General features: G+C 43.3%; 1 protein-coding gene across 1 annotated transcript in view; it reads left to right on the top strand.

The window, feature by feature from the left end:
* The window catches only part of LOC115172104 (usherin-like), a 188542-nt gene that overhangs the window by 25449 nt on the left and 137868 nt on the right, over positions 1–25225 (top strand). Inside the window, exon 4 of the mRNA XM_029729288.1 lies at positions 24077–24212. Coding sequence (XP_029585148.1) covers positions 24077–24212 — 136 coding nt within the window. The remainder of the gene's footprint in view (positions 1–24076; positions 24213–25225) is intronic.

The following is a 25225-nucleotide window of genomic DNA, read 5'->3' as shown; positions in this document are numbered from 1 at the left end:
GAGTGAGGATGTAGGTGAGGAGGGAGGAGGTAGATGAGAGGGGAGGAGGGGGAGAGGGGAGGAGGTAGGTGAGAGGGGAAGAGGGGGGAGAGGGGAGAAGGTTGGTGAGGAGGGAGGAGGTAGGTGAGAGGGGGGGAGGGGGGAGAGGGGGAGGAGGTAGGTGAGGAGGGAGGACGTAGGTGAGAGGGGAGGAGGGGGGAGAGGGGGAGGAGGTAGGTGAGGAGGGAGGAGGTAGGTGAGGAGGGAGAAGGTAGATGAGAGGGGAGGAGGTAGGTGAGAGGGGAGGAGGTAGGTGAGAGAAGTGGGAGGAGGTAGGTGAGGAGGGAGGAGGTAGATGAGAGGGGAGGAGGTAGGTGAGAGAGGAGGAGGTAGGTGAGAGGGGAGGAGGGAGGAGGTAGGTGAGAGGGGAGGAGGTAGGTGAGAGGGGGAGGAGGTAGGTGAGAGGGGAGGAGGTAGGCGAGAGGGGGAGGAGGTAGGTGAGAGAAGTGGGAGGAGGTAGGTGAGGAGGGAGGAGGTAGATGAGAGGGGAGGAGGTAGGTGAGAGGGGAGGAGGTAGGTGAGAGGGGAGGAGGTAGGTGAGAGGGGAGGAGGTGAGAGGGGAGGAGGTAGGTGAGAGGGGAGGAGGTAGGTGAGAAGGGAGGAGGTAGGTGAGAGGGGGAGGAGGTAGGTGAGAGGGGAGGAAGCCCTGTTGCATTTCCTCGGTTTCTCTGTCTCGGTCTCATTTTATTTTTTCTCTAGCTCTGGGAACCTGTTTAGGTGTCACATTTCTGCTGAGGACTACTGGCAGTTAGAACAACGGAGAAAGAGAGGGATGGAGAGAAAGTAAAAGAGAGAGAGAGAAACAGAAAGAGAGCAGTAAAAGACAGAGTTAGAGATGTATATTCGTCGTCAGTGTGTCAGTGAGGGAGCATGCCCAAAGAACCCTAGAGGCGGTCTCCTATGTGCCTGTCTAAATCAGTGTTATCACATCAGTGTGTGTCAGACAGCCATCACTGCAAAACAGCCCACGTTAATCTTTAACAGCATACAGGCCTTTCATGTTGACATCGCCTTTCTTCCCATCTGCTCTCATGTCTTATTTTATAATTATTTTATAATAATATTATTTGATAATAATATTGCAGCTAGATTGTGGCTTCTATCAGTGTAATTCTCTGCATAATTTCCAATCCCCATAATTTTGTTTTGTAAATATACAGTACCAGTCAAAAGTTTGGACACACCTACTAATTCAAGGGTTTTTCTTTATTTTGACTATTTTCTACATTGTAGAACAATAGTGAAGACATCAAAACATGTAGTAACCAAAAATGTGTAAAACAAGTCAATTTAAGATTCTTCAAAGTAGCCACCCTTTACATTGATGACAGCTTTGCACACTCTTGGCATTTTCTCAACCAGCTTCACCTGGAATGCTTTTCCAACAGTCTTGAAGGAGTTCCCACATATGCTGAGCATTTGTTGGCTGCTTTTCCTTCACTCTGCGGTCCAACTCATCCCAAACCATCTCAATTGGGTTGAGGTCGGGTGATTGTGGAGGCCAGGTCATCTGATGCAGCACTCCATCACTCTCCTTCTTGGTCAAATAGCCCTTACACAGCCTTGCAAAGCCCTTACACAGTCATTGTCCAGCTGAAAAACAAATGCCAGTCTCACTAAGCGCAAACCAGATGGGATGGCGTATTGCTACAGAATGGTGGGGTAGACATGCTGGTTGCCTTGAATTCTAAATAGTGTAACCTGCAAGCACCCCCACACCATCACACCTCCTCCTCCATGCTTCGGGGTGGGAACCACACAGGCAGAGATCATCCGTTCACCTACTCTGTGTCTCACAGAGACACGGCAGTTGGAACCAAAAATCTCACATTTGGACTCATCAGACCAAAGGACAGATTTCCACCGGTCTAGTGTCCATTGCTCGTGTTTCTTGGCCCAAGCAAGTCTCTTCTTCTTATTGGTGTCCTTTAGTAGTGGTTTCTTTGCAGCAATTTGACCATGAAGGCCTGATTCACACAGTCTCCTCTGAACAGTTGATGTTGAGATGTGTCTGTCACTTGAACTCTGTGAAGCATTTATTTGGGCTACAATCTGAGGTACAGTTAACTCTAATGAACGTATCCTCTGCAGCAGAGGTAACTCTGGGTCTTCCTTTCCTGTGGCGGTCCTCATGAGAGCCAGTTTCATCATAGCGCTTGATGGTTTTTGCGACTGCACTTGAAGAAAGTTTTTGAAATTTTCCGCATTGACTGACCTTAAAGTCTTAAAGTAATGATGGACTGTCATATCTCTTTGCTTATTTGAGCTGTTTGGACTTGTGTGCAAAGCTATCATCAAGGCAAAGGGTGGCTACTTTGAAGAATCTAAAATATATTTTTTTGGTTACTACATAATTCCATATGTGTTATTTCATAGTTTTGATGTCTTCACTATTATTCTACAATGTAGAAAATAGTAAAAATAAAGAAAAACCCTGTGATTGAAGAGCAAAATATTCATTTTTAGAAGCAGTCATAAAAGTTGGTCTAATTTACTCAAACGTACTGAAAGTGAGTTGCTTCTCTGTCTCTCTCTCTTTCTCTCTCTCTCTCTCTTTTCAATTCAATTCAAGGGGCTTTATTGGCATGCGAAACATCTTTTAACATTGCCAAAGCAAGTAAAGTAGATAATAATATACAAAAGTGAAATAAACAATGAAAATGAACAGTAAACATTACGCTCACAGAAGTTCCAAAAGAATAACGACATTACAGATGTCATATTATGTATATACTGTATACATTGTTGTAACGATGTACAAATGGTTAAAGTACAAAATGGAAAATAAATCAGCATAAATATGGGTTGTATTTAAAATGGTGTGTGTTCTTCACTGGTTTACCTTTTCTTGTGGCAACAGGTCACACATCTTGCTGCTGTGATGGCACACTGTGGTATTTCACCCAGTAGATATGGGAGTTTATCAACATCTGGTTTGTTTTCAATTTCTTTGTGGATCTGTGTAATCTGAGCGAAATACGTGTCTCTAATATGGTCATACATTTGGTTTATTTTCTCTCTCTTGCTCTCTCTCTTTCTATCTCTCTCTCACTCTCTCTCTCCCTCTCTCTCTCTCTCCATCTCCCTCTCTCTATCTATCTCTTTATTCTCTTCTTTCTTTCTGCCCAGTGATTATTCTGCCTCAGTTCTCTCCGATGGTCTCTGGCTGCTGAAAGAAAGTCCTCCCATCCTCTATTTTCCACAACCTTAATGAACATTTGCACAATTAGACCTGTAGTCCACGTCTGGGCATAGACTGGGTACCCTGCCACACCAGTCCCTTAGATAGATACAGTTGAAGTCAGAAGTTTACATGCACTCAATTAGTATTTGGTAGCATTGCCTTTCAATTGTTTAACTTGAGTCAAACGTTTCAGGTAGCCTTCAAAAAGCGTCCCACAATAAATTGGGTGAATTTTGGCCCATTCCTCTTGAAAGAGCTGGTGTAACTGAGTCAGGTTTGTAGGCCTCCTTGCTCGCACACGCTTTTTAAGTTCTGCCCACAAATGTTATATAGGATTGAGGTCAGGGCTTTGTGATGGCCACTCCAATACTTTGACTTTGTTGTCCTTAAGCCATTTTGTCACAACTTTGGAAGTATGCTTGGGGTCATTGTCCATTTGGAAGACCCTTTTGCGACCAAGCTTTAACTTTCTGACTGATGTCTTGAGATGTTGCTTCAATATATCCACATCATTTTCCTTTCTCATGATGCCATCTATTTTGTGACGTGCACCAGTCCCTCCTACAGAAAAGCACCCCCACAACATGATGCTGCCACCCCCGTGCTTCACAGTTGCGATGGTGTTCTTCAACTTGCAAGGCTCCCCCTTTTTCCTCCAAACATAACGATTGTCATTGTCATTGTTTCATCAGACCAGAGGACATTTCTCCAAAAAGTACGATCTTTGTTCCCATGTGCAGTTGCAAACCGTAGTCTGGCTTTTTTATGGCGGATGCTGAGCGGCCTTTCAGGTTATGTCGATATAGGACTTGTTTTAATGTGGATATAGATACTTTTGTACCTGTTTCCTCCAGCATCTTCACAAGGTCCTTTGCTGTTGTTCTGAGATTGATTTGCACTTTTCGCACCAAAGTACGTTCATCTCTAGGAGACAGAACGCGTCTCCCTCCTGAGCGGTATGACGGCTGCGTGGTCCCATGGTGTTTATACTTGCATACTATTGTTTGTACAGATGAACATGGTACCTTCAGGCGTTTGGAAATTGCTCCCAAGGATGAACCAGACTTGTGGAGGTCTACAATTTTTTTTCTGAGGTCTTGGCTGATTTCTTTTGATTTTATCATGATGTCAAGCAAAGAGGCACTGAGTTTGAATGTAGGCCTTGAAATACATCCACAGGTACACCTCCAATTCACTCAAATTATGTCAATTAGCCTATCAGAAGCTTCTAAAGCCATGACATCATTTTCTGGAATTTTCCAAGCTGTTTAAAGGCACAGTCAATTTAGTGTATGAAAACTTCTGACCCACTGGAATTGTGATACAGTGAATTATAAGTGAAATAATCTGTCTGTTTAGCAATTGTTGGAAGAATTACTTGTGTCATGCACAAAGTAGATGTCCTAACCGACTTGCCAAAACTGTACACACAATCTCTCTCTCTCTCTCTCTCTCTCTCTCTCTCTCTCTCTCTCTCTCTCTCTCTCTCTCTCTCTCTCTCTCTTTCTCTTTCTCTCGGGGATGTTGATGTTGGCTTGGAGGTTTATGCACTGACTGTTAGTGATGCCACACACACTAACAATTTGATTAATATAAAAACAGTTGGTGCATTTCACAGTATTTGTCATACACAAGTTGTACCAGTATACCCCTGCTGTCCCTCTGCGTTGCTACTCTCTAGACATACCGTGTAATATTAACACACATCCCATGGTAATGTCTTTCCTTCTGCAGTGATCCACTGGGTCGGAGCTGCTATGCTGCCAGTAGTATGGCGAGGGAGGGAGGGGAGAGAGATAGAGAGGAAGAGAGAGGAAGAGAGAGTGAGAGAGAGAGGAAGAGAAGGAGAGAGTGAGAGAGAGAGAGGAAGAGAGAGTGAGAGAGTGAGAGAGAGCGAGAGAGGAAGAGAGAAGGAGAGAGAGCGAGGAAGAGAGAAGGAGAGAGAGAGAGGAAGAGAGGGGAAGAGGAGTTGTACCTGGCATAGGGTCAGACCTCCCCCTACCTCGCAACTGATCCCCCCTTCACACTCTCACTCGGCCCCAATGCCACCCAGAATGACAGAGACGGATTGTCAGTCTGACTGAAAGTGAGGTTTGTGTGTGTGTGTCTGCATCTGTGTTAGTGTGTGCGTGTCTGTGTGAAGGTGAGGCAAGGTTGCTGCAGTCGAGAGAAGCGGACACCTTTACGCCAGCCCTCTGTCCGCTGGCAGGGGTGGGGAGAGGGCATCGGCCTGGCATAAATTACATTTATACACCTTCAGAGAGGGAGAGAGAGAGAGATATATGCATAGGATCGTCTCAGCTATATTTAGTCCAGTACTACTGAAGCTGTTTTATACTGTAGAATGGAATATAATATAATTATTATTATTATTATAATTTTGTGGGTGCTCATATTTGTCCTATTTCACACATGTACAAGTTAATACACGTGTGAATTGGAAATGTGTTTTTTTTTGCGTAATGACAAACTCCCCCTGAGACACCCTCGGAGAGTTGGGTCACGTCCAGGGTCACCATTGTTCAGCACCCCTGGAGGAATTAGATTTCAGGGCCTTGCTCAACAGATCAACAGATTTTTCATCTTGCCGGCACGAGGATTCAAACTGGCAACATTTCAGCTGCTAGCCCATTGCTTGAACCTCTAGGATACCCAAATCAGAAGAAAGACCCGAGCCCTATACAGATAGTCTACTGGCTGAATGTGAACAGCTCCATCTTCTCTGTTGTGTGTTTGAGCAGCACATCAACATCTTACCAGCTGACAGCTAGGTCTACCCACAGACAGACACAGAGCTACTGGTTCTTCACATTACATTACAGTCAGTGTAAATCATGTGACTGGTAGATGAATCAGTAGGGCAGAGCAGAGTGGCAGACTGTCTGGGAATGACCATATGAACGTATTCAAGGAAGCATTTGAATGAGGTTAAATGTGATACACGGAGTTGACTGATTTGAATGTGACATGATTTAAAATGAAGAACTGACTGATTTTAATTAGGTCTGTGATATTAGTTGATATGAGTTTAGAGTGCAGCTCGAAGGAAACACTGTCGAACATATTCATCTCTATTCAGACGACACTTATGTATGCCATTGCCCCAACTGTTGACCAGGCTATGTTAGAGCGGCAATCTGACCTTGTTACCTTACGACCTGGTTGGTTTAAAACTGGTACTTAATGTGGGACTCTCCAGAATGTTCCAGATGGACTACATATTTATTCATTGGATGGTTGAAAAAAATAAAAAAGAAAAGACTGTCCTACTAAAACGGTTATTTGTTATTCGTTTTTGAAGTTACAAGCCTGAAACCTTGAACATAGACTACGTGACACCCTGTGGAAGCCATAGGCATTGCATCCAGAGAGCTATTTTACAATATGACCTTTCTCTTGCATTTCTAAGAAGATGGTCTCTCAAAAAAAATAGTATGGTTCGTTTTTCTTTGGATTTTCTCCTACCATATCTATTGTGTTATATTCTCATACATTATTTTAACATTTCTACAAACTCCAAAGTGTTTTCTTTCCAATGGTACCAATTACACTGCTCAAAAAAATAAAGGGAACACTTAAACAACACAATGTAACTCCAAGTCAATCATACTTCTGTGAAATCAAACTGTCCACTTAGGAAGCAACACTGATTGACAATAAATTTCACATGCTGTTGTGCAAATGGAATAGACAACAGGTGGAAATTATAGGCAATTAGCAAGACACCCCCAATGCAGGTGGGGACCACAGACCACTTCTCAGTTCCTATGCTTCCTGGCTGATGTTTTGGTCACTTTTGAATGCTGGCGGTGCTTTCACTCTAGTGGTAGCTTGAGACGGAGTCTACAACCCACACAAGTGGCTCAGGTAGTGCAGCTCATCCAGGATGGCACATCAATGCGAGCTGTGGCAAGAAGGTTTGCTGTGTCTGTCAGCGTAGTGTCCAGAGCATGGAGGCGCTACCAGGAGACAGGCCAGTACATCAGGAGACGTGAAGGAGGCCGTAGGAGGGCAACAACCCAGCAGCAGGACCGCTACCTCCGCCTTTGTGCAAGGAGGAGCAGGAGGAGCACTGCCAGAGCCCTGCAAAATGACCTCCAGCAGGCCACAAATGTGCATGTGTCTGCTCAAACGGTCAGAAACAGACTCCATGAGGGTGGTATGAGGGCCCGACATCCACAGGTGGGGGTTGTGCTTACAGCCCAACACCGTGCAGGAAGTTTGGCATTTGCCAGAAAACACCAAGATTGGCAAATTCGCCACTCTGTGCTCTTCACAGATGAAAGCAGGTTCACACTGAGCACATGTGACAGACGTGACAGAGTCTGGAGACGCTGTGGAGAACGTTCTGCTGCCTGCAACATCCTCCAGCATGACCGGTTTGGCAGTGGGTCAGTCATGGTGTGGGGTGGCATTTCTTTGGGGGCCGCACAGCCCTCCATGTGCTTGCCAGAGGTAGCCTGACTGCCATTAGGCACCGAGATGAGATCCTCAGACCCCTTGTGAGACCATATGCTGGTGCGGTTGGCCCTGGGTTCCTCCTAATGCAAGACAATGCTAGACCTCATGTGGCTGGAGTGTGTCAGCAGTTCCTGCAAGAGGAAGGCATTGATGCTATGGACTGGCCCGCCCGTTCCCCAGACCTGAATCCAATTGAGCACATCTGGGACATCATGTCTCGCTCCATCCACCAACGCCACGTCGCACCACAGACTGTCCAGGAGTTGGCGGATGCTTTAGTCCAGGTCTGGGAGGAGATCCCTCAGGAGACCATCCGCCACCTCATCAGGAACATGCCCAGGCGTTGTAGGGAAGTCATAGAGGCACGTGGAGGCCACACACACTACTGAGCCTCATTTTGACTTGTTTTAAGGACATTACATCAAAGCTGGATCAGCCTGTAGTGTGGTTTTCCACTTTAATTTTGAGTGTGACTCCAAATCCAGACCTCCATGGGTTGATAAATTGGATTTCCATTGATTATTTTTGTGTGATTTTGTTGTCAGCACATTCAACTATGTAAAGAAAAAAAGTATTTAATAAGATTATTTCTTTCATTCAGATCTAGGATGTGTTGTTTAAGTGTTTTATTTTTAAAAAAATAGCAGTATATATGCATATCCTGGCTTCAGGGCCTGAGCTACACGCAGTTTACTTTGGGCATGTCATTCAGGCGGAAATTGAGAAAAAAGGGGCCTAGCCCTAAGAAGTTAACTTCTTATGGAGCCTCACCAATATCCAATGGTAGTGCCTGGCGCGAAATACGAAAAACCTTAAAAATGCTATAATTTCAATTTCTCAAACATATGACTATTTTACACCATTTGAAAGATAAGACTCTCCTTTATCTAACCACATTGTCCGATTTCAAAAAGGCTTTACAGCGAAAGCAAAACATTAGATTATGTCAGGAGAGTACCCAGCCAGAAATAATCACACACCCATTTTTCAAGCTAGCATATATGTCACAAAAACCAAAACCACAGCTAAATGCATCACTATCCTTTGATGATCTTCATCAGATGACACTCTTAGGACATTATGTTATACAATACATGCATGTTTTGTTCAATCAAGTTCATATTTATATCAAAAAACAGCTTTTTACATTAGCATGTTTTGTTCAGAACTAGCATACCCACCGAAAACTTCTGGTGAATTTACAAAATTACTCACGATAAACGTTGACAAAAAACATAACAATTATTTTAAGAATTATAGATACAGAACTCCTTTATGCAATCGCGGTGTCCGATTTTAAAATAGCTTTTCGGTGAAAGCACATTTTGCAATATTCTGAGTACATAGCCCGGCCATCACGGCTAGCTATTTTGACACCCAACAAGTTTGGCACTCACCAAACTCAGATTTACTATAAGAAAAATTGGATTACCTTTGCTGTTCTTCATCAGAATGCACTCCCAGGACTTCTACTTCAACAACAAATGTTGTTTTGGTTCGAAATAATCCGTAGTTATATCCAAATAGCTCCGTTTTGTTCGTGCGTTCAAGTCACTATCCGAAGGGTGACGCGCCGGCGCATTTCGTGACAAAAAAATTCGAAATATTCCATTACCGTACTTCAAAGCATGTCAAACGCTGTTTAAAATCAATTTTTATGCGAGTCGTCTTGTGCACGCGTGCGCCAGTGTCATTGTCCTCAGAAGGACCACTCACCAAAACCACTGCTGTTTTTCGCCCAGAGACTGCAGAGCTGTCATTCCACGTTCTGGCGCCTTCCTAGAGCCAATGAAAGCCTTAGAAAATGTCACGTTACAGCACAGAGGCTGTATTTTAGATAGAGAGGCTATAGAAGGCCCAGAAATGGTCAGACAGGGCACTTCCCGTATAGAATCTTCTCAGGTTTTGGCCTGCCATATGAGTTCTGTTATACTCACAGACACCATTCAAACAGTTTTATAAACTTTAGAGTGTTTTCTATCCAAATATACTAATTATATGCATATTCTAGTTACTGGGCAGGAGTAGTAACCAGATTAAATCAGGTACGTTTTTTATCCGGCCGTGAAAATACTGCCCCCTATCCCAAACAGGTTAATTAATTAATGCACGAAATCTTACATCTGTTTTACCTCATTTCTACCAGCATGTCACATCTGCAACCAGAAGAAAAAAAACTCTAGACCACCTTTACTCCACACACAAAGATGCGTACAAAGCCCTCCCTCGCCCTCCATTTGGCAAAACTGACCATAATTCTTTACAGTGACCGTATGTATAGTTGAAGTCGGAAGTTTACATACACTTAGGTTGGAGTCATTAAAACTCATTTTTCAACCACTCCACAAATTTCTTGTTAACAAACTATAGTTTTGGCAAGTCGGTTAGGACATCTACTTTGTGCATGACGCAAGTAAATTTTCCAACAATTGTTTACAGACAGATTATTTAACTTATAATTCACTGTATTACAATTCCAGTGGGTCAGAGGTTTACATACACTAAGTTGACTGCCTTTAAGCAGCTTGGAAAATTCCAGAAAATGATGTCATGGCTTTAGAAGCTTCTGATAGGCTAATTGACATAATTTGAGTCAATTGGAGGTGTACCTGTGGATGTATTTCAAGGCCTACCTTCAAACTCAGTGCCTCTTTGCTTGACATCATGATAAAATCAAAAGAAATCAGCCAAGACCTCAGAAAATATTCTGTAGACCTCCACAAGTCTGGTTCATCCTTGGGAGCAATTTCCAAATGCCTGAAGGTGCCACGTTCATCTGTACAAACAATAGTGCGAAGGTATAAACACCATGGGACCACGCAGCCGTCATACCGCTCAGGAGGGAGACGCGTTCTGTCTCCTAGAGATTAACGTACTTTGGTGCGAAAAGTGCAAAGCAATCTCAGAACAACAGCAAAGGACCTTGTGAAGATGCTGGAGGAAACAGGTACAAAAGTATCTTTATCCACAGTAAAACGAGTCCTAAATTGACATAACCTGAAAGGCCGCTCAGCAAGGAAGAAGCCACTGCTCCAAAACCGCCATAAAAAAGCCAGATTACGGCTTGCAACTCCACATGGGGACAAAGATTATACTTTTTGGAGAAATGTCCTCTGGTCTGATGAAACAAAAATAGAACTTTTTGGCCATAATGATCATCATTATGTTTGGAGGAAAAAGGGGGAGCCTTGCAAGCTGAAGAACACCATCTCAACTGTGAAGCACGGGGGTGGCAGCATCATGTTGTGGGGGTGCTTTTCTGCAGGAGGGACTGGTGCACTTCACAAAATAGATGGCATCATGAGGGTGGAAAATTTGGTGGATATATTGAAACAACATCTCAAGACATCAGTTAGGAAGTTAAAGCTTGGTCGCAAATGGGTCTTCCAAATGGACAATGACCCCAAGCATACTTCCAAAGTTGTGGCAAAATGCCTTAAGGACAACCAAGTCAAGGTATTGGAGTGGCCATCACAAAGCCTTGACCTCAATTCTATAGAACATCTGTGGGCAGAACTAAAAAAGCGTGTGTGAGCAAGGAGGCCTACAAACCTGACTCAGTTACACCAGCTCTGTCAGGAGGAATGGGCCCAAATTCACCCAACTTATAGTTGGAAGCTTGTGGAAGGCTACCTGAAACGTTTGACCCAAGTTAAACAATTTAAAGGCAATGCTACCAAATACTAATTGAGTGTATGTAAACTTCTGACCCACTGGGAATGTGATGAAAGAAATAAAATATGAAATAAATCATTCTCTCTACTATTATTCTGACATTTCACATTCTTAAAAGAAAGTGGTGATCCTAACTGACCTAAGACAGGGAATTTTTACATGTATTAAATGTCAGGAATTGTGAAAAACTGAGTTTATATGTATTTGGCTGAGGTGTATGTAAACTCCCGACTTCAACTGTACATATCCCAACCAGAAGCCATGGATTACAGGCAACATCCACACTGAGCTAAAGGCTAGAGCTGCCGCTTTCAAGGAGCGTGACACTAATCCGGATGCTTATAAGAAATCTCGCTACGCCCTCCGACAAACAGGCAAACCGTCAATACAGGACTAAGATTGAATCCTACTACACCGGCTCGGAGTTCAGAGACCTGGCAGTGTGGTGCCAGGACAACAACCTCTCCCGCAACATGAGACCATGACAGTTACCCCTTATCAAGCCTAATTAGCTAGCAGTTTGCATGTACCTTTATCGTGTACAAAATTATAGCTAGGGTCTGAAAGAGTGATATGTGTTGAATATTCGTGAAATTATTGAGAATGTCCTCAAAACTCAAATAAGCATCATTAATTGTCCTTATTTAGCATATCAAAATGCATATCAAGATCCTGATATGGACCTCAGTCAAGATTATGTGTTTTGTATGTGCTGAAAATATACTATGTGTCACTCCCTGGCCATAGAGAGGTTTTTTTATTCTCTATTTTGGGTAGGCCAGGGTGTGACTAGGGTGGGCATTCTATGTTCCTTTTTCTATGTTCTTTATTTTCTATGTTTTGGCCGGGTATGGTTCTCAATCAGGGACAGCTGTCTATCGTTGTCTCTGATTGGGAACCATACTTTGGTAGCCCTTTTCCCTCCTTGTGTTGTGGGAAGTTGACTTTGTTTATGGCACATAGCCTTTAGCTTCACGGTTTGTTGGGTAGTGTTTATTGTTTTGTTCGGCGTCTTTTCTACTAAAAAGAATATGTACGCTCACCACGCTGCACCTTGGTCCTCTCCTTTCAACCGACGTGACACTATGTAGGTCTACTGTCAGTATTTGTCATCATACAGAGAAAATACGATTTCCACATAGGCCTATATCAGGATATCTAATGAGTCGATATCCGGAGGGAATCCAAAAATGATTTGTGCATGAAAGAAAAATATGGATTTCATCAGAAATCGTCCTTATTTTCAGCATATCCGTATTTGGATATGGACCTCAGCCAAGGGAAGCATATCTGGAATCAATATAGCCTCAAATCTTGAATGTGCTGAGAAAACACAGATATGCAATGTATATAATCATTATTTGTCAACACGAAGAGAGAAAATAGGATGTCTGAATATTGAATGAGTCCATATCTGGCCATAGGAAATGTCCATGTGTGATATTCAGAGTAATCCCAATATCGTACAGTGGCAAGAAAAAGTATGTGAACCCTTTGGAATTACCTGGATTTCTGCATAAATTGGTCATAAAATTTGATCTGATCTTCATCTAAGTAGATAGACAGACAGTCTTCTTAAACTAATAACACACAAACAATTATACGTTTTCATGTCTTTTTTGAACAAAGTATGTGAACCCTTGGATTTAATAACTGGTTGACCCTCCTTTGGCAGCAATAACCTCAACCAAACGTTTTGTGTAGTTGCGGATCAGACCTGCACAACGGTCAGGAGGAATTTTGGACCATTCATCTTTACAAAACTGTTTCAGTTCAGCAATATTCTTAGGATGTCTGATGTGAACCATTCTCATGATCATGATCACAATTTTAAATTGGGTTGAGGTCAGGACTCTGACTGGGCCACTCCAGAAGGTGTATTTTCTTCTGTTGAAGCCATTCTGTTGTTGATTTACCTCTGTGTTTTGGGTCGTTGTCCTGTTGCCTCACCCAACTTTTGTTGAGCTTCAATTGGCGGACAGATAGCCCTACATTCTCCTGCAAAATGTCTTGATAAACTTGGGAATTAATTTTTCCATCGATGATAGTAAGCTGTCCAGGCCCTGAGGCAGCAAAGCAGCCCCAAACCATGATACTCCCTCCACCATACTTTACAGTTGGGATGAGGTTTTGATGTTGGTGTGCTGTGCCTTTTCTTCTCCACACATAGTGTTGTGTGTTCCTTCCTTCCAAACAACTCAACTTTAGTTTAATCTGTCCACAGAATATTTTGCCAGAAGCGTTGTGGAACATCCAGGAGCTCTTTTGCGAACTTCAGGTTTTTTTTGGACAGCAGTGGCTTCTTCCGTGGTGTCCTCCCATGAATACCATTCTTGTTTAGTGTTTTACATATTGTAGACTTCTCAACAAAAATGTTAGCATGTTCCAGATATTTCTGTAAGTCTTTAGCTGACACTATGATTCTCCTTAACCTCATTGAGCAATTTGCGCTGTGCTCTTGCAGTCATCTTTGCAGGACGGCCACTCCTAGGGAGAGTAGCAACAGTGCTGAACTTTCTCCATTTATAGACAAGTTGTCTTACTGTGGACTAATGAACATCAAGGATTTTAGAAATACTTTTGTAACCCTTTCCAGCTTTATGCAAGTCAACAATTCTTAATCTTAGGTCTTCTGAGATCTCTTTTGTTCAAGGCATGGTTCACATTAGGCAATGCTTCTTGTGAATAACAAACTCAAATTGTGTGAGTGTTTTTTATAGGGCAGGGCAGCTCTAACCAACATCTCCAATCTCAACTCATTGATTGGACTCCAGGTTAGCTGACTCCTGACTCCTATTAGCTTTTGGAGAAGTCATTAGCCTAGGGGTTCACATACTTTTTCCAACCTACACTGTGAATGTTTAAATGATGTATTCAATATAGACAAGACAAATACAAAAATGTGTGTGTTATTAGTTTAAGCACACTGTGTTTGTCTGTTGTAGTGACTAAGATGAAGATCAGATAACATTTATGACAAATTTATGCAGAAATCCAGGTAATTCCAAAGGGTTCACATACTTTTTCTTGCCACTGTATATGTCTAAAAGCCACATCTGGATTCAGAATTTGTATGCATGTGGTGCATATCCACAAAACTCAAACTATGCATTGGAAATGGTCTGTTTTCTCTAGAATAACAAAGATGTGTCATGTAAAGATATCCCCTGATATGGCTCTTTTCAGATTGCACACAGAGACATAAAAATGATATCCATGGGTTCATCTGACTCTGGGGAAGTAGATAAAGGCCTTCATCTGACTCTGGGGAAGTAGATAAAGGCCTTCATTGCAAAAATCCTGAAGCATCCCTTACTTATCTCATGTCTGATTCAGGTGCCATGTGATCAGTGTAACACCGGTGGTTCAGCACAACAGCTTACTCCTGAAGACTGGCTGAGTGGACTAAGGCAGTGTTTTGACAAGTAGGAAACCTGGGTTCACATCCACCTTCTCACATGAATACCAGTGATCAGTGTGGATTATACCGTGACAATATATATTTTTTATGGTCCTAATAATAAAGGCTTAATTTGAACATTAAAAATGATTTACTTTTTAATGTGGCATGAACACAACCAGTCATGATATGTTCATCTGATTGTCAAACAAATCACTTGAAATAGTAGGCTACCTGTGCATGTTCATCCACTCCTAAATAATTCCAGCCCCCAAACCACATGTATAGTGGCACCATTTGATGAATGGAAATAGACTACTGTTGGAAAACACCAAAAAATGTGCCCAATGACATTCCGTTATTGTCATTGATGATGCCTACATTAATTGATATGTCTTGTTGACAGATTTACCTTTTTTGTAGCCTGAAAAGTCAGGACACCTGAAATGGGTCTGAAACTGTCGCGGGAAAAACAGGATGCTCACACTAACACACATGGTCAACATACTAGACTAGGCTACAGTGTATTACCATGAAGTTAAAATAGACATACCGGTAGCTAGTGATGTAGTGGTAAAATAAATAGGTGGGTAAACTCTGATTCCCGGTCGTGGAAAAAAAAAGTTAAGCTCCCTATACCTATAAGTTTACCCTCCACTAGAGTCCTACACAACTGCCTATCCTCTCAGCCGAGGCAATTTTACACACTTCAACACATGCAGAACAGGTAGCCTACATTCAATATAATATAATATCATTTCTTTCCTTACATTAATGACATTGGAAACAGGATGTTACTGAGTTCAATTTCTAGTCTCAGGGCAAAGGAAATACTTATGTAAATAAGTTATCTGTTTTACATTTTTTATACATTTGCTAAAATGTCTAATTTCTACAAAACTGTTTTCGCTTTGTCATTATGGGGTATTGTGTGTAGATTGTTGAGGAACATGTTTTATTTAATACATTTTAGAATAAGGCTGTAACGTAAAAAAATGTGGAAAATGTCCGGGGGTCTGAATATTTTCTGAAAGCACTGTAAGTGTATGTAAAAGTACATAAATAATTAGCCTACATGTCAAAGTGTAGGGGATAGCCTATGTGTATTGGCTACAGCCTGTCATATCCTGACATGGGGGAGGCGCCTGAAAATGTAGCCAACCTTTAATGAGACTTTTAGTTACATTTAGGCAAGATGCCAGTCACGTTTGACAAATATAATGTAGGATCATGATTAGTATTAACGTCTAAAGGCTTGAATCTGTGGACATTTGCTGTACACTATTGAGAACAGTGTTTTCCCACTAATTGCATTTTGGAACATTTGCGCCTACTGTCGTGTGTGCATTGCTGTGTTTATAATGTGATGAAGTAGCCTAATAGTTTAACATTTTAAACGTTCTGATCTGTTGCGTCAGGATCATTGCTTTTAAATGTTTTTGGGGCATCTATTACATCCCACAACTGTCCCAGAGTAGGCTATGTTTGGAATATGTATTTCTCGCACAGAATGACAAGCTGACATATAGAATAGGTCAACTTTTGTACCAGTGGTTAGGGCGTTGGACTTGTAACCGAAGGGTTGCTAGATCAAATCCCCGAGCTGACAAGGTAAAAATCTGTCATTCTGCCCCTGAACAAGGCAGTTAACCTACTGTTCCTAGGCCGTCATTGTAAATAAGAATTTGTTCTTAACTGACTTGCCTAGTTAAATAAAAGTAAAAAATAACTAAAAATAGGCTTGTGATTTTGCTGTTTGTTACTCATCTTGTTGGCTGACGAAAAGTAAATGTGGACAGTTCTTCTGAACTCTTCAGTATGCGCCATGGCCGTTGATGCCGCCGGGAAATTTGAGACCTGACTGAAACACCAAAAAGTGTTTTCACACAACTCTTAAAAACACAATTATTCCCATTGAAGAACCACTTCCATTGTTTTGAAATCAATTCAGTGTATCAGAACACTTCCATTGGGTTTACATTTAAACTCCCTCCAAACACCACATCTCAGCTTGGGTGCACTACTTTTCATGGTTTCCCACAACACCCCTCTATAGATGTAGAGAGGCTGGAATAAAGAGAGTGAGAGGGACAGAGAGCAAGAGAGAGAGTGAGATAGAGAGCAGCGGCAGCCACTGATTGGCTGAATACCCGGGGCGCCAGATGGTTGGAGTTGTCAACAAAGCAGCATGACAGAAATATGATGCCAAGTTTTTGAACTACCTGTAGTTTCTTTGAGAAGATGTATAAAGTGATCTGTGCATTTGAACAACAGCATCAATACACTACACTACATTTCCAAAAGTATGTTGACACGTGCTCGTTGAACATCTCATTCCAAAATCATCCACTAGATGTTGGAACTTGCTTCCATTCAGCCAAGAGCATTAGTGAGGTCAGGCACTGATGTTGGGCGATTAGGCCTGGCTCGCAGTCGGCGTTCCAATTCCTCCCAAAGGTGTTCGATGGGGTTGAGTTCAGGGCTCTGTGCAGGCCAGTCAAGTTCTTCCACACCGATCTCGACAAACCATTTCTGTATGGACCTCGTGTTGTGCACGGGGGCATTGTCATGCTGAAACAGGAAAAGGGCCTTTCCCTAACTGTTGCCACAATGTTGGAAGCACAGAATCGTGTAGAATGTCATTGTATGCTGCAGTGTTATGATTTCCCTTCACTAGAACTAAGGGGCCTAGCTCGAACCATGAAAAACAGCCCCAGACCATTATTCCTCCTCCACCAAACTTTACAGTTGGCAGTATGAGAGCGTGATTGGGGAGATGAGAAAGAGACTATTTGCACTTAATATAATATGACATTTGAAATGTCTTTATTCTTCTGGAACTTTTGTGAGTGTAATGTTTACTGTTCATTTGTATTGTTTTATTTTACTTTTGTTTATTATCTACTTCACTTGCTTTGGCAATGTTAACATATCTTTCCCATGCCAATAAAGCCCTTAAATTGAATTGAAATTGAATTGAATTGAGTAGAGATACAGTAGATAAAGAGAGAGGAAGAGAGAGAGAGAGAGGATGAGAGGGAAAGGAAGAGAGAGTGCATGAGAGAGAGAGAGAGAGGAAGAGAGAGAGAGAGGACGAGAGGGAAAGGAAGAGAGAGTGCATGAGAGAGAGAGAGAGCGTGTGAGAGAGAGAGAGAGGGAGCGTGTGAGAGAGAGAGGAAGAGAGAGAGAGAGAGGACAAGAGGGAAAGGAAGAGAGAGTGCATGAGAGAGAGAGAGCATGTGAGAGAGAGAGAGAGAGAGGGAGCGTGTGAGAGAGAGGAAGAGAGAGAGAGAGAGAGAGAGAGAGGAGAGAGAGCGAATAAAGAGATAGAAGTCAGCCAACCTGACTATGCAGCCATGGTGTGGTGTATCCCGTCTTGTTAGACGGGATGATTTCTGCGCATCTCCCACTTTAAAAGAATGCAGTGGTATGCTTTGTGTTCAAAGGAAAAGTCTCTCCGGAGTTATAGCCTTTATTAAAGCACTGACAAGTCCTCTTATATGTGGGACTCTTCCCTCTCCCCGGAGACAGTTTTCTTTTCTTAAATCAACTGTCATGCTAGTGTAATATATATATATGGCTGGGTCCTCATAGCACTATGGGCCGGCGGTGATATAAAACATGTATATCCTGGACTAGTAATTGTATCTTTAGTGTACTTGAGTAGAACAAATGTGTTTCTCCCATGGCTGTGCTAATGTGATAAAGGGAAAAATTGGCAGTTCATCAGAGCTTCTGCTGAGACGGGGGGCAGGGGGAGAGAGGGATGGAGGGATGGGAGAGAGAGAGGGCTTGCTGCTTCCTTCTGCTGAGACGGGGGGCTGGGGGAGAGAGGGATGGAGGGATGGTACGAGAGAGGGCTTGCTGCTTCCTTCTGCTGAGACGGGGGGCTGGGGGAGAGAGGGATGGAGGGATGAGAGAGAGAGAGGGCTTGCTGCTTCCTTCTGCTGAGACGGGGGGCTGGGGGAGAGAGGGATGGAGGGATGGATAAAGAGAGAGGGCTTGCTGCTTCCTTCTGCTGAGACGGGGGGCAGGGGGAGAGAGGGATGGAGAGAGAGAGAGAGGGCTGCTTCCTTCTGCTGAGACGGGGGGCAGGGGGAGAGAGGGATGGAGAGAGAGAGGGCTGCTTCCTTCTGCTGAGACTGGGGCAGGGGGAGAGAGGGATGGAGGGATGGAGAGAGGGCTGCTTCCTTCTGCTGAGACGGGGGCAGGGGGAGAGAGGGATGGAGAGAGAGAGGGCTTGCTGCTTCCTTCTGCTGAGACGGGGGCAGGGGGAGAGAGGGATGGAGGGATGGAGAGAGAGAGAGAGAGAGAGAGAGAGAGGGCTTGCTGCTTCCTTCTGCTGAGACGGGGGGCAGGGGGAGAGAGGGATGGAGGGATGAGAGAGAGAGAGGGCTGCTTCCTTCTGCTGAGACGGGGGAAGGGGGAGAGAGGGATGGAGGGATGAGAGAGAGAGGGCTGCTTCCTTGCCTCTGTACCTCCTTTACTGCATCAATAGCCACCGTGTGACTCTATTCCACCTTTCTATATCCAGTATATTCCCCTCTCCCCCCTATCTTCTCCTCTCTCTCGCTCGCTCTCCTCTATATTCCCGACCCGACCTCTCCTTCCCTCTCGCCTCTATACCTCTCTCTTTGTGTATATACTGGATATCTTATAAATAAAAAATTAATTAAATAAATAAATAAATAAATCTTTATCCTCCTCTCTTTTCAGACAGTGATATTTCACTCCTCTCTTGGCCCTGGCCCTGCTTTATACTAAAACCTGTGATAATGTAACAAATTATAAACAGGAAAACATTTCTGCTTCATTTAAATTATAAGAGTCAGTCACACAGAGAGGACGAGACAGGGCCATAAATAAAACATGGAGAGGATTGCGGGCGCGCGCGCATGTGTGTGTGTCGGTCCGTAGCCTCATCCAGCAGCACAGGAGTATCTCTCCTCATGATATCTCCATCCCTTCTTCCCTCCCTCCATCCCTCCTTCCTCTGTTGAGTGTCTCTCTCCCCTCTGACAGCTCTCCCGGCCCTGCAATGAGACTGCGTTATCAGTGAGTGGTGTGTCAGTCACAGTGGGGGAGAGGAGGGGAAGGGTAGAGGAGGGGGCTGAGCTAGGTCAGCGAAGGCAGCGGGGGCTTGTTTGGAGTGTCAGAGACACAGACCTCTGTATCCTGTGCGTGCGACGTGTGTGCGCGTGTGTGTGTGTGTCAGAGTTGGAGGCCTCTCTTTCCACTGTGTGTGTGTGTGTGTGTATATGTGTATGCATGCGTTTGTATATGTGTATGCATGCGTGTGTGTGTGTGTGCGTGTGTGTGTGCGTGCGTGCGTGCTTATGACAGGCGCCTCTATTGAGCTAGTGTCATCTGCAGGGCAGCAGGAAAGGGCATCTGTTCTAATGTTCAGTCCTAATACCCACTAATATCATACATCCTAATAGAAATCTTAAGCTCGCCGTCTGTTCCTGGCCTGTTTGCACAGTACTGTATTTACACATCCTCAGCTCAATGCATTTATTGTAATACGCTCTGGATAAGGATGTCTGCTAACTGACATCAATGTAAATATAGAATAACGCCCTTCCTCTGTGTGTCGAGCATACTTATAAACTAATGTAGTGTAGATCTGATCCAAACCTGCTCGGATTCACTCCTCTGAATATCTTCTGTTGCCAAATCAGCCCATATGGGATCTCATTTAAAAACAGCTGTCGTGTCTTTACATGGATTAAATAATATCACATGCTATTTTATGAAATCAATTCTCTGTAATTAATATTACCTGATTACCTTAATATTACCGATTACCTTAATATTACCTCAAACTAATCATGTGAATGTAATTAACTAGGAAGTCGGGGCACCACGGAAGAATGTTTATAGAGCTATTGTCTTCCGAATAAACTCTTAAAGACCTGGTAATCTTTTACATCAATAGCAGTCAATTATTAATCGTCACCTTATTCAGTCTCATCTGAACGTCGGAAAATTCTTGGTTATCTTCACGAACCCTGGCTAACAAGTTGACTCAGCAATACAACATTTGGTTTAATTATGTATTTACTAAATACCTAAATAATCACACAGAATTACATATACACAGGATGGATCATACATTGATGACTAATTATGTTATAAAAGAAACGTCCCTAGCGGACGAAACCGATATGACGGCTCGTTACACAAAGAAAGGGGGTTGGGTTTGAATGAAAGCACAGGAAGACTGAGGAACAAAAGGATTGGGTCTCTATCGGACCTTATGAAGCTATGCCATCATAAATACAGAATCTTATGCATTCTAAATATCCGCCCATTCGGTAAAAGGAAAACGCAAGAAATATATTTACTCAGAGCTGCACTTGGATAGATTTGTCGAAGATGGAAGGCTGGGTTGCCCAGCAGAGAACTCCCTTGTCTTTTGAAGAATATTTCTGGTCGAATACGTTGTAGTACCCTGTCGTTCTGAAGAGATTGTCCGTCCTTTCCTAGGCCACGTTTACAGCTGCTGCTGATAACTCGACGTCTAGGATGTATCACTTCTTTAGTGAATAAGAGTTCAAAGTTCATACCAAGTTGCCATACTATAAGCTCATGCTATATTCTGGTTGGTGTAGTCAAATTCATCCATCCAGCGTGGCGATCGTCACCTCCACGTTGAAATTCGGCCCCTTCTAAATGTATGGACATCGGTCCTCACGTCATCGGGAACAGAAGGTTCATTTCCTTAGGTTGTAGTTGTTCAACCATTCACAACCAGAGCTCACGCTGAGGTTGGCTTAGTTCGCCGTGAATTGGGTCACGGGGGCTCTTATAGAAATGTAGAAAAGGGGTTGGTTCATCCTTTCCAACCAATGCCTATTCACGTGGGCGTGGCCACTGATTGAGCATATTTTACTTATGAAAACAATTCTCTCATTTTAAAAGATAAAATTACATTTCATCTTTTCACAAGTAGTTTCATATTTCAACATTTAAATTGCACAACAATTCCATGTGAATCCAAGATACAGTTTATGTCATCCTATCATCAGTAATAATGTCTCAGATGACAACTGATCTGACATCATATTCTTTAAGTACCAATGGACACTTTCAACTGGTTGGATTACGTAAAGAGTGTTCTTTTCCCCAACCTTTTGATGTTACAATACTCTCTCTATGTTAACAAAGTGCTTTCCAAGAGTCCATTCTGTAGAGTGGAGAGAAAAAGGGGGAAAGGTATTTATGGAGGGTCATAAAACCTCCCCCGAAATTCAAGGTTTTTCAAAAATGTCTGTAATCAGGAGGGAATAAGCAGGAAATCAGGAATCCGCCTATCAGGATTTCTAAAAAACCTGGGAATTTGGGAAAGTTACAGGAATTTTGCAGCCTTATAAAGGCTTATAATGTTTGTAAAGTGTAGTCCATACAAAATCACAGAGAGCAAACTGGGAAATTACTCAAAAATTACTCTAAAACAGATTCACACAACAGGAACAACCTTATCATTCACACTGACATAAAGCCTCTGCTAGTTACTACCTTAATGACACTTCATTACATTTCACCATCTCGCTCTCGCTCTCGCTATGCTCTGTCCCTACATCTGTCTGTCTACCTGTCTGTCTGTCTGTACCAGATCAGAGTCCACAGCAGATACCTGACTCCCAACCCTGCCTTGTTACATCAGCAGATAAACTAATGGGTCAGAGGGACAGTTCAGACAATGGGACATTCTACCACACACACACACACACACACACCCATACATACACACGCACGCACGCACGCATGCGCACACACACACACAAAACGTACACACATACACTTACACACAAACACACACTGAAAGCGGAGCGCTTTTAAAGCTGTTTGTTTGCCAGTGTCCAGTGATCGGTGCTCAGTGAGTCATTAAAAGCTTTCCACTGCCACTGGCCAGGCCTTGGGTTAATCTGGGCCTGTAAAACACACTGTTCTACTGCACAGCTACATTCAATGGACTGGCTGTGAGAGATGACGTGAGAGAGAGAAAGGTGAGAGAGACAGATAGCCTACAGCTGAGAGAGAGACAGGTAAGAAAGACAGGTAGGAGGCAGGTGAGAGACAGGTGTTAATCTGGGCCTCTCTCTACAGCACCTGCTGTCAATGGGACAGGTGAGGGAAAGAAGAAGAAGAAACTCGAGGGTCTCTTGAAGCAACAGTAGTTGAAAAAAGAACGAAGGCAGCAAAGAGAGGTAAAAAAATAAGAAGAGAAAAAAATAATTTTCTAAAACGAACAAAGGAGTGCTGGTCGGGGTTTCAAAGGGGCGCGTGGCGCTAAGCAGGATGAAGCTCTTCCCAATTCATTTACATCACCATGACAACTCTTCAGATCTCCACGCACGCCATTGGCTGGTTACAGATTCCAAGAGCGGCCTTCTCTCTACGTCCTTCTCTTTCTCCGTCTTTCCGTCTCTCTCTCGCCGTCTCCGCAGTCTTCAATCAGCCGTCATGAAAGTGCAAGTCTTAAGTATCTTCCAGACAGACAGTTGTTGAGTCGAGCCAAGCGCCGCCTTGCCTTCATCCCCAAAGACGTTTTGGGCCAGACTTATTTCCCCTGCACCTTTTTCAACTCCTCTAAAGAGGCGAGGAGAGAAGAGGCGGATAGAAAACACTTGAGAGAGAGGGGGAATGTGTTAGAAAAGAGAGAGACTGGTTTTATCTGTGCTACCACAGAGCATGCTAGCCAGACACAGCAAGAGGGGGAGAGGGGGATAGACAGAAACATTTTGAGAGAGAGGGGAGAAAGAGAGAAGAGAGGGGAGAAAGAGAGAAGAGAGGGGAGAAAGAGAGAAGAGAGTGGGACGTTGAAGTTTTCTAAGGTCTATGAACGTATTTCTCTGGAGTTTTGATCTGAATGGAAGCAGTTGCTTTGACTGTGTTTGTGTTTTAATATTCATGGCTGGGGTGAAGAGTGGTTTTGGTCAACAGGAAGCTCATTTGTGGCTGAGGTTTTAGAATGAGGGTTTCTGGTAGGGAAATAAACTGGAAGATTATCCCTGTGTATAATTTACTCAGACTGAATGCTGAAGGCTGCTGGGCTATACATCTTACTCTCCTTCAGGGACAGGATCCCCACACTGTTAGATACTCTTTATAAAGCTTGTATCAGGACAAGGCAAGGACCAGGAGATGGCCAAAACTTTGTCATTGAAATGTTAACTTTTTAACACCTCACTGTATAAAACTGAATCAAAATGTTTCAAGCACAGAGTAAAGTAATGTACAGTGTCAAGGACAAAGTAACATTGAGTTATGTTTGATCCACAGAATAATTGTGGATTCTAATTGGTCCACAGGTGCATGGCAAAAGCGTCAGTCTCTTCCTGGATGGACTGGAAGAGGACGGCACGCCCTTTGACACTCGACCTCTGACCTCACCCATCTCTGACATCAGAACGGACAGTACAATGAGAGTCGGACTGAGCTCTAACGGTAACAACAAGATAACACATGATGCATATATACATTACTTATAGTACATGGTATGTACACCTGCCTAGGGAAATACCATGGAAATACATGGTTGTAGGAACAAATTGCAACATGTAGGTACAGTGAGGGAAAAAAGTATTTGATCCCCTGCTGATTTTGTAAGTTTGCCCACTGACAAAGAAATGATCAGTCTATAATTTTAATGGTAGGTTTATTTGAACAGTGAGAGACAGAATTACAACAACAAAAATCCAGAAAAACACATGTCAAAAATGTTATAAATTGATTTGCATTTTAATGAGGGAAATAAGTATTTGACCCCCTCTCAATCAGAAAGATTTCTGGCTCCCAGGTGTCTTTTATACAGGTAACGAGCTGAGATTAGGAGCACACTCTTAAAGGGAGTGCTCCTAATCTCAGTTTGTTACCTGTATAAAAGACACCTGTCCACAGAAGCAATCAATCAATCAGATTCCAAACTCTCCACCATGGCCAAGACCAAAGAGCTCTCCAAGGATGTCAGGGACAAGATTGTAGACCTACACAAGGCTGGAATGGGCTACAAGACCATCGCCAAGCAGCTTGGTGAGAAGGTGACAACAGTTGGTGCGATTATTCGCAAATGGAAGAAACACAAAAGAACTGTCAATCTCCCTCGGCCTGGGGCTCCATGCAAGATCTCACCTCGTGGAGTTGCAATGATCATGAGAACGGTGAGGAATCAGCCCAGAACTACACAGGAGGATTTTGTCAATGATCTCAAGGCAGCTGGGACCATAGTCACCAAGAAAACAATTGGTAACACACTACGCCGTGAAGGACTGAAATCCTGCAGCGCCCGCAAGGTCCCCCTGCTCAAGAAAGCACATATACATGCCCGTCTGAAGTTTGCCAATGAACATCTGAATGATTCAGAGGACAACTGGGTGAAAGTGTTGTGGTCAGATGAGACCAAAATGGAGCTCTTTGGCATCAACTCAACTCGCCGTGTTTGGAGGAGGAGGAATGCTGCC

The sequence above is a fragment of the Salmo trutta genome, chromosome 33, assembly GCF_901001165.1.
Source record: "Salmo trutta chromosome 33, fSalTru1.1, whole genome shotgun sequence".
In the NCBI taxonomy this organism is placed as follows: Eukaryota; Metazoa; Chordata; class Actinopteri; order Salmoniformes; family Salmonidae; genus Salmo; species Salmo trutta.
Note: the sequence above shows the minus strand (reverse complement) of the source record. Positions and strands in the feature narration are given on the sequence as shown.